Source organism: Urocampus carinirostris, chromosome 15 (genome assembly GCF_059441175.1).
Source record: "Urocampus carinirostris isolate Australia breed hairy pipefish chromosome 15, RoL_Ucar_1.0, whole genome shotgun sequence".
Lineage (NCBI taxonomy): Eukaryota > Metazoa > Chordata > Actinopteri > Syngnathiformes > Syngnathidae > Urocampus > Urocampus carinirostris.
Window position 1 is genome coordinate 36375904 of NC_142363.1, and position 13051 is coordinate 36388954.

The 13051-nt window shown below is 42.4% G+C and overlaps 1 protein-coding gene across 5 annotated transcripts in view; it reads left to right on the forward strand.

Annotated features, from left to right (window-relative positions):
• The window catches only part of numb (NUMB endocytic adaptor protein), a 48391-nt gene that overhangs the window by 10309 nt on the left and 25031 nt on the right, over window positions 1-13051 (forward strand). For all 5 annotated transcript variants that reach the window (XM_088354257.1, XM_088354253.1, XM_088354254.1 and 2 more), the window contains exon 2: window positions 11519-11655. In XM_088354257.1, the coding sequence (XP_088210383.1) occupies window positions 11530-11655 (126 nt within the window). In that variant the 5' untranslated portion in view covers window positions 11519-11529. The remainder of the gene's footprint in view (window positions 1-11518; window positions 11656-13051) is intronic.

The following is a 13051-nucleotide window of genomic DNA, read 5'->3' on the forward strand; positions in this document are numbered from 1 at the left end:
AACGTCTAAAAAATTGGCCAAAGCACACTCACACGCCAATAATATAATCAGGCTCGAATAAAAACTTCGGTGATGATTTTAGTTTGGGGAGGAAACGTTACCTATCAAAAGAGACCCAAAGCATCCATTTTTCTCCAAACGGTTCTTGCCAAATCATAAAATCCATTTTAGAAATGCAGTTATTAAATTCAAATCACCCGAATCTGATTGGGATTATCAAAGCCCCAGTGTGTAATATTTGACCACTAGATGGCCCTGTCATGTAACGCTGCTACTCTGCGCTCTGTGGCACTGGTTTTCGTTCGCAAGATGACAGACAAACATGGCGGCTACCACTCGCTATGTAAAAGAAAAAACAATTTCTCCATCTATGATTAGTTTGTATAAAAATGTAGAATTTTGCCCATTAGTCAAATCAATGTTATTTTTACTGAATGAAAGTTATGTTGTTACACTACCGGACATTAAATATGACGCACTGTTCCTTTAAGCAATCACCAACTGGATAAGTGTTGTGTGTGCTGTGTGTGTCAAATTTGCATTTAAATGCATTCCAAAATGCTTATTCTTGTCTGAAAACTGCACAGAATGTTTTTCTTTTAATGAATTCAACTTTTTAAGATTTGTTGTCGGATGCCAGGGGTTTAGTATTGAAGATCGATCAAAATTGTGCAGACGGACTGATAAAATCCAGATTTTATGTATGGGAGCCGAAGTACCTGGCTTCTTCCCCAAATCGACCAACAAACTAAACCGCCGTCGTCAAATACAGGTTCTAAGTGCAATACCCCCTTCATTTTTTGAATGCATTATTCCGCTTTTTACTTGAGATGCTCTTGACTTCATTCAAAAGCAGTTATACAGAAGAAGTACGTTATTGCAGTCAAGTTCTTCATTTTTGTACCGTTTACGTATTCAAACTTGACTTCATTTCCAAAACGTTGTGCAACAGAAGATTTTTCAGTCGTCACGTTATAGTTTTAAGTGCAATATGCCGGTTCGAGTGGAATATCTTGGTCGTGTATCGTACTTATTTCAGATATAAATACTTTATGTTAGAGATTGTTGGGAATGAACTATCAAAATGTGCCGTTTACCTACCGTAAATTCCGGACTATAGAGCGCACCTGATTATAAGCCGCACCCACCACATTTTCAGAGGATAACCGCTTTTGTACTTACACAAGCCGCACCTGCATATAAGCCGCATGCGCCTACATTAAGACATGTAACACAATCCCGAAATTAACCCAAAACCGACATTGAGTCCCGCCATTGTAACTGAATATGAAGTACACAGTCCAAAAACAACAGCCGGCAAATTGAATGTAAACCGGTACTTACGGTACTTAAGATATGACGCAGACCTGCAGAGTCCGGGTCCCGTTGAAAATAATCCAAGGGAAAAAAATGTATATTTCCAAAGGTAAGGGTGGGGAAAAATGTATATCCACTATCGTCCGCTGCGTCCACAAACACGTCTCACCTTTACTCCACTTCCCATCAGCCCTCGTTGTATTTGCCCCTTCTTTTTGATTCGCCCGTGGAAAACATGTCAGAATAGGTCTCTAAAATAAATACATTACAAAAATATACAGTTGCAAATACATGTTATACTTGGTTACACATATTTACAAAGAAAGACGGTACACCGGGAGAGTTTTCAAAGCTTTAATAATAATATTATTACTTTCATCCCAAACCGTGTCTGTGAAGGGTAGCAAAACGCTACTAGGAACACGCTCGCAACACAAGGAAACGGGTCTGTTAAAAAAAATGCGGTATTTGTAAAAATCATGGTAAACCGTGCTCATCTTCCTCCTTATAACTGACGTCATTAAAGTCGTCTTCCCCAATATGGGAAAGAGACTTTGTCATTTAGACGTCGTCCTACGGTCCTTTATTCAAAAACACGCTATCAGCAAACTCGCATATATTCCAGAGGTCTAAATCTTACCTTTTGTACTTGAGCGCCGATGGCGGCTATTCACTGAATAAGCCTCGGGGTTGAACATTTGGGAAAAAAGTAGCGGCTTATAGTCCGGAATTTATGGTAATGGTTCCAATTAGTTATCTGACTCCATTGACATTGATTCTTCTGAACTTTTAGCTTTTTCTTATTGGCTCACGTCTCTCCGCAAGATGGCGTCCCGGCTCCTCCCATGGGCGTGCCAAGCAGTTGTTTTCGCTCCTTGAGGTCTGGCTCTCCCACAACAGCGCCTGTCGATCAGCGTCAGCAAATCCACGAGTCCTGTTATCAAAATTTCCTAGACAAAATATTATGCATTTCGAACAGCCTGTCAGTGAATATCTATTGCATTCAACTCAAAACATGTAAATTTGTAGTCAATCGTATAAAATCCTTTATAGTCAAATGTATACAATCCTTTCAGGGTAACACTTTCGATTTTTCTATTTATGAATCTTCATGATGTGTATTTTTTGCCCCCTGGAGTGCGACCATTCTGATTTTTTTTTCCTGGGACTTTGCACCCGAGTCCAAAACGGAGATCGCGTGGGTTTCTCTAGGAACAGTTAGCGTAGTGCCGATTGCTTTTACAGCTAGAGAGCTGACCCGTAACCGGGAGATGCCATAAAACACACTCACGCTTGCTTCGCTGTTATAAGTCACCTATTAACTCTTGCGTACATTGTCAGCGTTCCATATGGAAGGCTAACTCGGCTTCCTCCGGGTCACTGCTATGCTAACGTAGCGTCGCCGTGAGTCATTGAGACGGACTTTTTGTCCTTTGGAAGCTAAACGGATTTCAGGACTCGTAAGATTGGACGACCTTGTGAATTTTACGGGCTTTCGGGCTTTTTAATCAACACAAATGATTTGTTGATTTATTTTTTTTTTTTTTTTGCTCAACCACACTTTATTTTGCGAGGATTTTGGTGGCGCCGTTTTTTAGAGCAGCTTCAGCGACAGACTGCCGTCACAGTTTTGTTCCACGGGCAGAATGAGATCATTTCTTTCTCATGCCATGAGGCTCTTTAACTCCACCCGGGGGAGTAAAAGCCAACATTAAACCCCACCCCCACATTTGCATATTACCCTATTTTTATGACAGTGTGTCTTTCCTATTGCACTATTTAATACTCGTTATATTGGGTATTTTTGTATTCTATTTCTTTTATTTTATTATTTTATTTTTCAACACAAGAATACTGCTGGAAGTGTGAATTTCCCTATGGGGATGAATACTGTATCTATCTATCTATCACTCTCTCTTTCTCTCTATCTTTTTCTCTCTCTTTCTCTCTATCTCTTTGTCTCTCTCTTTGTCTCTCTCTTTGTGTCTCTTTGTCTCTCTCTTTGTCTCTCTCTTTGTCTCTCTCTATCCCTCTCTCTATTTAATTTTCAGGCTTGTCACTTTAAACCCCCTAAAACTGCTTTAAAGCCATGTAATAAAAGATTTTTAGCCAGAATATTGATAAAATGTCTACTTAAACATTGAGAATCATTTCATTGTGTAAATAATATGCACAATAAAAAAGCCAAAAATGCAACATTTTAAATCGTTTACTCTAACTTCCAGCAGCGCTTCAACGGCAGACACATTTTTGTATTTTGCGATCGTTTCCTTCTTGTCACCGGTTTCCACTTTTCCTTACTTTCTTGGGACCAATTCTTATGAGCGGAAAAGGAATTAAAAGCAATGGGACCGGAAATGCAAGTTTGGCGTGAAAATTGCGCAATACCTTCACCCAAAGTTTCCTGTTTTGGCTGATGCTATCAGTTCTATTGATCCGTTAACGCCTTTGATACTACTTTTGAAAGAGGCCAACCAGTTGGGTTGCTTCCCCATTCAAGCATATTCGTCTTTATTCCATGAAGAAACAAAGAGATCCCCAAGCTTTTGTAAACGTCAAGCTACTTTTTAGCGCTAAGAGCACGCACTTTCATATGCATTTCTAAAATGGAAAGTTTGCTAGGTGGCTTGCTTAATAGCTAAAACGGTAGCTTGATGGCGAGCTCGAAAGGTAAACAACTAAAAGAGAGCTGACTAAAAGACTAAAAGCCAACTCGCCAAAATTGAGCTTGATAACTGGGAAAGAAGATAAGATGTTAGCTAGCACGCAAAAAAATGTTGAAAGCTGAATATAGCTAAAAAGTTGGCTTGATAGTAAGCTGGATAGGTTAACGGGTAAAAACTAAAAGGGGGCTAAATAGCGAGCTGGTTGGTTGGTTGGATCCCTTAGGGCAACGACTTGCAGTGGTCAAGCTGAGAAGTAATTCCACAGGGCTCTGTACTTGGCCCCCTTCTTTTTAGGTCTGTGCATCCCTTTGAGACTCTTTGTGATTAAGGGCTATACAAATAAACATGACTTGACTTAACCACACAAGTGGTAGTGGCACCATTTCCTTTGGTGTGTCTTGGGCGAGTACAGCCTGGTGGGGCTCATCCCTCCAGGCCAACAAACGTTTCCACCTGGTCTCAAACCAGGGACCTTCTGCGAGATAGGCGAATGTGCTAACCACCGCGCTATGGAAACAACATTGAAAATCCAGTTAAAAAAACCATTGAAATTGCCATTTAAAATGTAATATTTCATGCCTCCTAGTGGTAAAAATCTTTCATAGCGGAATCCATGCGTTGTTTCTGTGGCAGCTTAGTGCTTGCTGTGGCACTGTTTTTCATTTCCACTAAACACCAGCGCCATCTAAAGCTCAAATATGACACACTGGGGCTTTAAATGAACGTAAACACACCCAAAAAGGTACAGCACCATTTTTTTTTTGCCCGGAGTAGTTTGCATGCGCAAACTGGAATACTGATGCTGGCGGCGGAGGTCTCCAGTGGTAGTTTGCGGGATTGCTCCTAGCTTTGATTGATTTACCCTTGTACATAGAGCAAGATTCCTGTCGCAAATGAAACGGGTGTACGGAAATTGTCGTGTCCCAGGCGCTGGTATAAAGAGGTACGGCGGTATACGGAAAACAAAGTTTGCATAAGCTAGCGAGCGGCCATTCGAACCTCCTGACCCGCATCCGTTTTGCTGCCGCTAAGGCTCATCCCCGGCGTTCTCGCGCAAGGATTAAATGGAGCGCCGTTCCTGGAAAGATTATTTTAGCATTTTGACCCTCTGACGTAGATTTACAATGACAAATGTCATCCCTGTTTTGATGAAAACACAGGAAAAAACATGTACCATGATACCTCTACCTACAGGAATATTTGTATTAAAAGGACTTGTGAGTACAATATCAAATGGATCATTGAAGAGAATGCCGGGTTATTTTCCCCAAAATGAGCGGTCCTCCTAGCCAATGGGGTGCCAGGAAGAGGCTCATGTAGGACACGCCCCTTTCACTGCAAGATAGCAAAGGAGCCGACAGTTTGGAGATGCGAATAGCAGCACCTCAAAGTGTTTTTAATTATTGATCCCCTTACTAACCTGGAATTGGTCGTAATTTTTCCGAATCATATCTTCCTTTGGGTGGAAATTTTGCTGAGAGATATTTTTTTAGGGAGACGTCTATAGCTGTCTTCTTAAACCTAGCTAAAATAGATATGTGACGACAATGGCCATCTAGCGAAACCTAGTTGGTATGGATTTTTGAAATCCTAGCTAGAATAGACCTTTGTTTTTTGGGTGTCCTGGGCTGTCCATGGCAGGCTAGCTTGAATGGATCGTTGACACATCAGTTGATGGCAGCCTAGCATGAGTGGATCTTTGACATTTATAGATGTCCATGGTAGCCTAACTCAAACTGATCTTTGATGACTATCCCAGCTAGCTTAAATGGATGTTCTAAGTCTACAGACGTTTATGGCAGCTTAGCCAAAATGGACCTTAGACAACTATAGCAACCTAGCACAAGTGCATCTTTGACATCTATAGTAACTTATCTGAAATGTATCTTTGACATTTATAGATGTCCATGGTAGCCTAACTCAAACTGATCTTTGATGACTATCCCAGCCCGCTTAAATGGATCTTTGAAGTCTACAGACCTTTATGGCAGCTTAGCCAAAATGGACCTTAGACAACTATAGCCGTCCATAGCAACCTAGCACAAGTGCATCTTTGACATCTCTATTAATTATCTGAAACGTATCTTTCACAACTATAGATGTCTATGGTAGCCTAACTCAAACTGATCTTTGATGACTATCCCAGCTAGCTTAAATCTATCTTTGAAGTTTACAACGGTGTATGGCAGTTTAGCCAAAATGGACCTTATAGGAAACTAGCTGTCTATAGGAAACTAGCACAAGTGCATCTTTGACGTCTATAGTAACTTATCTGAAATGTATCTTTGACAACTACTGATGTCCATGGTAGCCTAACTCAAACTGATCTTTGAAGACTACCCCAGCTAGCTTAAATGGATCTTTGAAGTCTACAGACGTGTATGGCAGCTTAGCCAAAATGGACCTTATAGGAAACTAGCTGTCTATAGGAAACTAGCACAAGTGCATCTTTGACGTCTATAGTAACTAATCTGAAATGTATCTTTGACAACTACAGGTTTCTGTGGTAGCCTAACTCAAACTAACCTTTGACTATCTTTGTCTATGGCAACCTAGCTCATATGGATCTTTGACAACTACAGAAGTCTATGGCAGCCTAGCTAAAATTTGTCTATGGCAACCATCGCCATCAATGCAACTTGGCTCATTTGGATCTTTGATGTCTATGGTAGCTGAGCTAAGATGGACCTTTGACAATGATGTTCATTCCCTTACAGCCTATTAAAATGCATCTTTGACATCTAGAGCGGTCTATGGCAACTTGGCTGAAATGGGTCTTTGACAGCAATAGTGTGTTAGTGTGTCACAGTACTTTTCCTTGGGTCATCTTTGATGTAATGGAGAAAAACTAGCAAATCACAATTTTCTGTGTCTTCACAAAAGGCCAAAATCATTTATGAGAAGAAAAGCCGTTCATGGCCTCCCATGTTATTCTTCAGGTGCGAGTAAATAGGTGCCCTGGCTGCCTGGCCATCCGCCACGTTTTGTTCCCCAGAACCTGCCAAGGCCGGCGTGCCGTTCACCCCCTGTGCTCCGAAATCTGTTCTTCCTCTTCCGTTTTTATATCTGCAGAAAAAGGCAGAGCGCTTACTGCTGCAGTGGAACCTATTTTAGCATTTCAGCTGGACGAGTCGGGCTCTCGTATTACATCACCTCAAAAAGCCCACATGGGAACGTCTTGTTTGTAAACACTGGCCTGCAAAGAAGGGATGGTGCGGACTATCTACAGGCAGGGTTCGTACGGGTGCTTGAAATCCTTTAAAATGTTGTGTTTTCAAAGACTGAATAGGGATTGAATTTTGGGTGAAATGCTTGGAATTGTTGCCATGTTTCTCTAAACGTCCGCTTCCAAATGATGCAGACAATGCTCTCTGGTTGTATTCCTGTAAGGATTATGTATCCATTCTGGACATTTATTATGGGTCGTGCAAAAAATGAAGTTGGTAGGGTAAATTGTAACGGGAAGAACTTCCTGAAAATGAAAATGTAATCTACATACAGTATTTTTCAATACTCATGATGACCCAATATCTAAATGGGGAAAGAATTGTCTCCAAAATATTTACACATGTATTGATCAGATCACTTTGACACGCGAGATTGAAAATGGCACATCTATTCTTGACTCTGCAAAAATACATGATTCACGCTGGATCTCTTTTTTGAATGGTACTGGAGAAATTGGAAACTTGGCTTTGAAAGTCCTTAAAAGTGCTTGAATTTGGCCATGAAAAAAGGTGTAAATAAAGAACTTTGTCACATTGTGATCATTTTTCTCACAGTCGGTAAACTCTGCACAGTAAAGCTCCGCTTTAAAGGGACAGTGTGTAATATGAAGTGCCTCCTAGCGGTCCAAAAATATTTGATTCGATTAAACAACAAAACGTTGATTTGAATACCAGGCAAAAACAAATCAACGATCATCATAGCAATGTTCATTTTGATCAAAAATCATAGCTGGAGACTTTTGTAGTTCTTTTGCATAGTGCAATCCACACTCAAGTCTGCACCTGTCTCTCCGGCGTCTTGCTGCTTGCGTTGGCACTGGTCTTCGTTCTTGGCCTTAAATGCCATGAAAAAAAAATGGTGTTTTTGAGTGGCTAATGGTATTGCCTTAAAGACTTCAGTTTCAAATAAAATGACATCGGGTTGTTCTCGGTGTAATAATTAGTAATCTGCATATACAGCTACAGCTATGGCTTGTTCATATTCAAAATCATATAAAAGTCACAATTTTGCTCTGTTCCAGGTATTCCTCATGAAACATGTTTGACATGATTTCTATCTATCTATCTATCTATCTATCTATCTACCCTGGTCATATCCCTCAAAAGGGGTGACCGACAGCAAGACAAACACATACAAAAACAAAGAAAATAAAAAAAGGGGTAAAAATAGCAAAAAACTCACCAATTGTTTTGGACCATGACCAACCCAAATGCCCAAACACCCAAACAAGTTCGACACCTCGGCACCCAAGTCGGTCATGCTTGTCCCTCCAGATGAAACGGGACACAAGAAAGTCACTTGGGTCAGGGTGACACAACACTCTTTCAAGTCAAGTCATTTTTATTTGTATAGCCCTAAATTACGAAGAGTAGAGTAGAAGTGAGTTTTAAGCTTAGATTGAAACATTTCCACTGAGGTTGCAGATCGGATCTCAGGGGGAAGAGCATTCCACGGCACCGGTGCCCGGATGGAGAACGCTCTCGAACCAGCAGAACACTTCTTTGCTCTCGGGATCACCAGAAGACCGGCACTCTCAGAACGTAGGCTTCGGACCGGGACGTAGGGGGAAATCAGATCTGAAAGATAAGAGGGAGCAAGTCCATGTATGATTTTGTATAATACTAAGAGAACCTTGAAATCACATCTAAGGCTAACTGGGAGCCAATGCAGGTTAGCCAAAATCGGTGTGATGTGATCGTACTTTTTTGTCCTAGTTAAAAGCCTCGCTGCGGCATTTTGTACCAGCTGAAGAGACTTCATTCTAGACTTCGGGAGACCAGAGAGTAGTGCATTACAGTAATCGAGACAGGAGGTAACAAACGCGTGAATTATAATTTCCGCATCCGACTGAGACAGTATTGAACGGATTTTAGCAATGTTACGAAGATGGAAGAAAGCGGTTCTAGTCATTTTCTTTACATGCGTTTCAAAGGATAGATCAGGGTCAAATATGACACCTCAATTTTTAACTGAGTCACTCTGTGTGATGTGACATTTGTCAATGTTCACAGCAGTTTTTGAGAATAAGTCACGGCATTTAGATGGACCAATGACTAACATTTCGGTCTTTTCAGAGTTAAGACGCAAGAAATGTTGTGACATCCACTCTTTTATCTCAATGAGGCAGGCCTCCAAAGATTCCTCCTCTTCTCTTCAACAGCAGGGCCCGACAGCTTTCACTGGTTTACCCCTGCCGCATCATACACGTCCCCTGCCCATCCCTTAGAACGTGTCCAAACATCCCACTATCTTTAGTGGATATAGGATCCTCTCCTCTCTATCTCTACTCCCTGAGAGACAACAAGGCAAAGAAAGGGGGGCGGGAGACCGAAAGGTCTCGCACTCCCTAGTTATAGGGTCACTAAATGTGAGAGGATGTGGAAGTTTGACATGACGCCATTAGTATTTTTGTGCATCCAAAATAACACAAGAAGTACAACAGGCTTTTCTTTTGAAATGGAAAACGGCCTCCAATTCACAATACTGGTCTGAAAAATAACAATTTAGTTTTGTAGCCCCGTTGCGCTTTAAAATGGACGTCCTTTTATCGTTAAAGGTTTGGCACGTCGGCCCGCGTGTGCGTGCACAAACGGGATTAAAAAATGTCTTCGTCCCGCGTGATCCCGGCCCTCTCCGAAAGTTCCTGGGATCGGCCGTCTCGGAGACGGCGGAATGCCGCGCTCGGCTGACTTCTGCTCCTTCGCTTCGGATCGCCAGCTTTGTAATTGGCCCTTAATTCTCCGGGGAGATGTCCGACCCTCCAAAACATATTTTCTCCATGTATTATAAACAGGTGCAGACGTAAGTGCAGATTGCACTATGCAAAAGAACTACAAAGGTCTCCGGCTATGATTTTTGATCAAAATGAACATTGGTATGATGATCGGTGGCCTTGGGGGTATGGCGCCCGTCCCGAGACTGGGAGGTTGGGGTTCAAGCCTCGGCCGAGTCATACCTAAGACTCCTAAGATACCTAACACTTCAGTTGGGTTGAGTGAGGGGGCTGGGAATCCCCTCCTCTGTATCAATCTCCCAAAAAGAGTCAGAAATGACTCTAGCCACCTCCCACTAGGGGGGCAGGGTTGGGTAGGGTTACTTTAACTGGATTACTTTCAATGACTTTTGAATTACTCCAATTCCAAATATGCTAATAAAAGACAAAGGAAACTAAATATGAATAAAATGATGACTCACAACACGTGGTAAACTTTCTCTCCTGGCTTTGATCTCCGGCAAAACGAACATCAAATGCGACAGAAACAAAATGAAAATCAATCCAAACAGCTTGCCAACATCCTTTTTGCCGTTCCATGTATTCCGTGACTCCCCAAGCCTGCACAAAATTGAGTCATTTGATTCCTATTTAGTTTCTTTTGTCTTCAAAGCGGCACCGCCATCGAGCGGCTGCCTTTCCAGCAGCTCCCCTGTTATCTCTCACTTTTTGTGATTTTTTTTGTCTTATTGTCTGCTTTTATCTTCGGTGTTTTTTCTTCCCGTTTTGACAACTACACTATGGATTACTTCTATCCTATGGACATGGGTTTTAGTGCACAAAAATGCGTTTACTCAAGGAATCAACTCCTTGCCCTGAAGAATTCTCGTGCCGGCGTGATGAAGGGGCCTATCGTGGAAGAAGAGCCGGAGCTAGCGAAGCGGCTAGCGGCGTTATAAGTCTTCGGTACCATCCGTAATCATGGTAAATGCGAACTCACGACCAAATAAGATCGAGTGCTGGTGGAAAACATCGAAGCGCACAGGGAGCGCAGTTGCTGTGTTTTGCGGAAACGTGGCTCACGTTTAGCATTCCGGACGATAACGTGGAGCCACCCGGAGCTATCCGGCTTCAGCGCCGCTATACAGAGACAAGAAAGCCGGGGGCGAATCGGAGAGGAGGCGGACTTGCTAACACGAGGTGGTGTATCCTTGGACTCAAAGAAAAGATTACCATCTGCCGCAGGGATGTCGAACTTTTGGACTGGCGCGTGACGTCATCCGCTCCGCTACAAGCACCCCCACGGCATCATGTTAATAAACAACGGGGTAGACTGCTGGAGGTGTGAATTTCCCTACGGGGATGAATAAAGTATTTATCTATAATATACATATATTATTTATTCGTTTCTACGTATGACCGGATCACTCCTCCCTATATCGCTTAAGTTTTTCACAGCTATTGAGAGACGTCTGCTTTTCGCGTTGGCGAGGAAGGTGCCGTCGCTCCGCCACTTAGAAATGATTATTTCCATGTCCTTTTGTGTCCTGCACAAATTTGCGTGGGATTGCTTCTTACACATCCGTGTTTTCAGGGAGGGCGGCCATGAACAAGCTTCGCCAGAGCTTCCGTCGCAAGAAGGACGTCTACGTGCCAGAGTCCAGCCGACCTCACCAATGGCAGACGGACGAGGAAGCCGTCCGGGACGGAAAATGCAGCTTCGTCGTCAAGGTGGCCGCTCTGATTCCATCTCTTCTTTTTTGTCTTAACCTTCGATGTCCTCAAACTTTTGTTTTGAAATCCAATGGGTGTTGGCTGCGGAGTCTGGCCTATTTTGGCAACAAGCCTGTACCCATGCAAACACGAGCGCTAAAAGCAGTCTCGTTGCTGTCTCGTTATGTGTTTTATTTACATTTTACAAGAACTTACTAATATTGACCAAGTATGGTCCTCTAGTATTTCAATGCCGGCCCAATTTTGACATTCAGAGCCGTCTTTAGCAAACTAGCTAAAATGGATCTTTGACAAGAGAGGCCGTTCTCTAGGGGCCTAGCGTAAATAGATCTTTGACGACTGTAGCCGTCTATGTCAAACTAGCTTATATGGATCTTTGACGTATATATCTGTCAATGGCAACCTAGCTAGCTTTGACCTTTTACAACACTGGATGTTCTCTAGAAACCTAGCTAAAATGATTCCTTTATGTCTCCAGACAGTGCTGTGCAAACTTTTGAGAAAGCAGGGGCCAGGTTTGGTCATCTGAAAATGGGTGAGGGCCGACGATTCTGCCAACATCTTTATAGATTCACCTTTTGTTAAAGGTTTGCAGTGCGTGGCCATCAGACCTCGTAGCGTTTGAACAGCTTTCAGTTGCTTCACCTTTTCACAGTGTTCGTTTCCGGTTAGCCTTTTGCAGTCTGTCAGTGCCTCTTGATATTCTATTCTTTGAAAAGAGCCACAGTCTCTTTGCTAATAAGGCAGACGCAGTTGTTTCAGATTTCGGTAAAAAAAAATTTAAGTTTTCCAGAAAGCCCTCACAGTCAACATTCCTTTTTTATTTACAGTGGCCGTGTCAGAAAGCAATGGGCAAGGTGGCCAAAGGGCTTCTGCCATCATCTGGTCAAATTGTGAATTTCTTTTGCCTAAATTTCTTTTACGCCACAAAGGATTAATTCCATGACAGAGGCTGCGGGCCAGTCAAAATTGGATCACGAGCCGCAACTGGCCCCCGGGATGCACTTTGGACATAACTGTCTAAAGCCGTTATGGAAGCCTCGCTAAAATGAATCTTTGACACGGCAGGCTCGCTGATATGGATCTTTGACGGCTACAGGCATCTACAGGAGTTAAGCTCATATTGGACCTTGATGTCTAAAGCATCCTAGCTCAAATGGATCTTTGAGATTCAGAGCCATCTATGGCAGGCTAGTTTAAATGGATCTTTGACATCTAGAGCCGTCTATGGCAGCCAAACTTAAATGTATCTTTGACAGCAACAGCCATCTACAGGAGTTAAGCTCATATTGGACCTTGACGTCTAAAGCATCCTAGCTCAAATGGATCTTTGAGGTCAAAGCGGTCTATGGCAGGCTAGTTTAAATGGATCTTTGACATTTAGAGCCGTCTA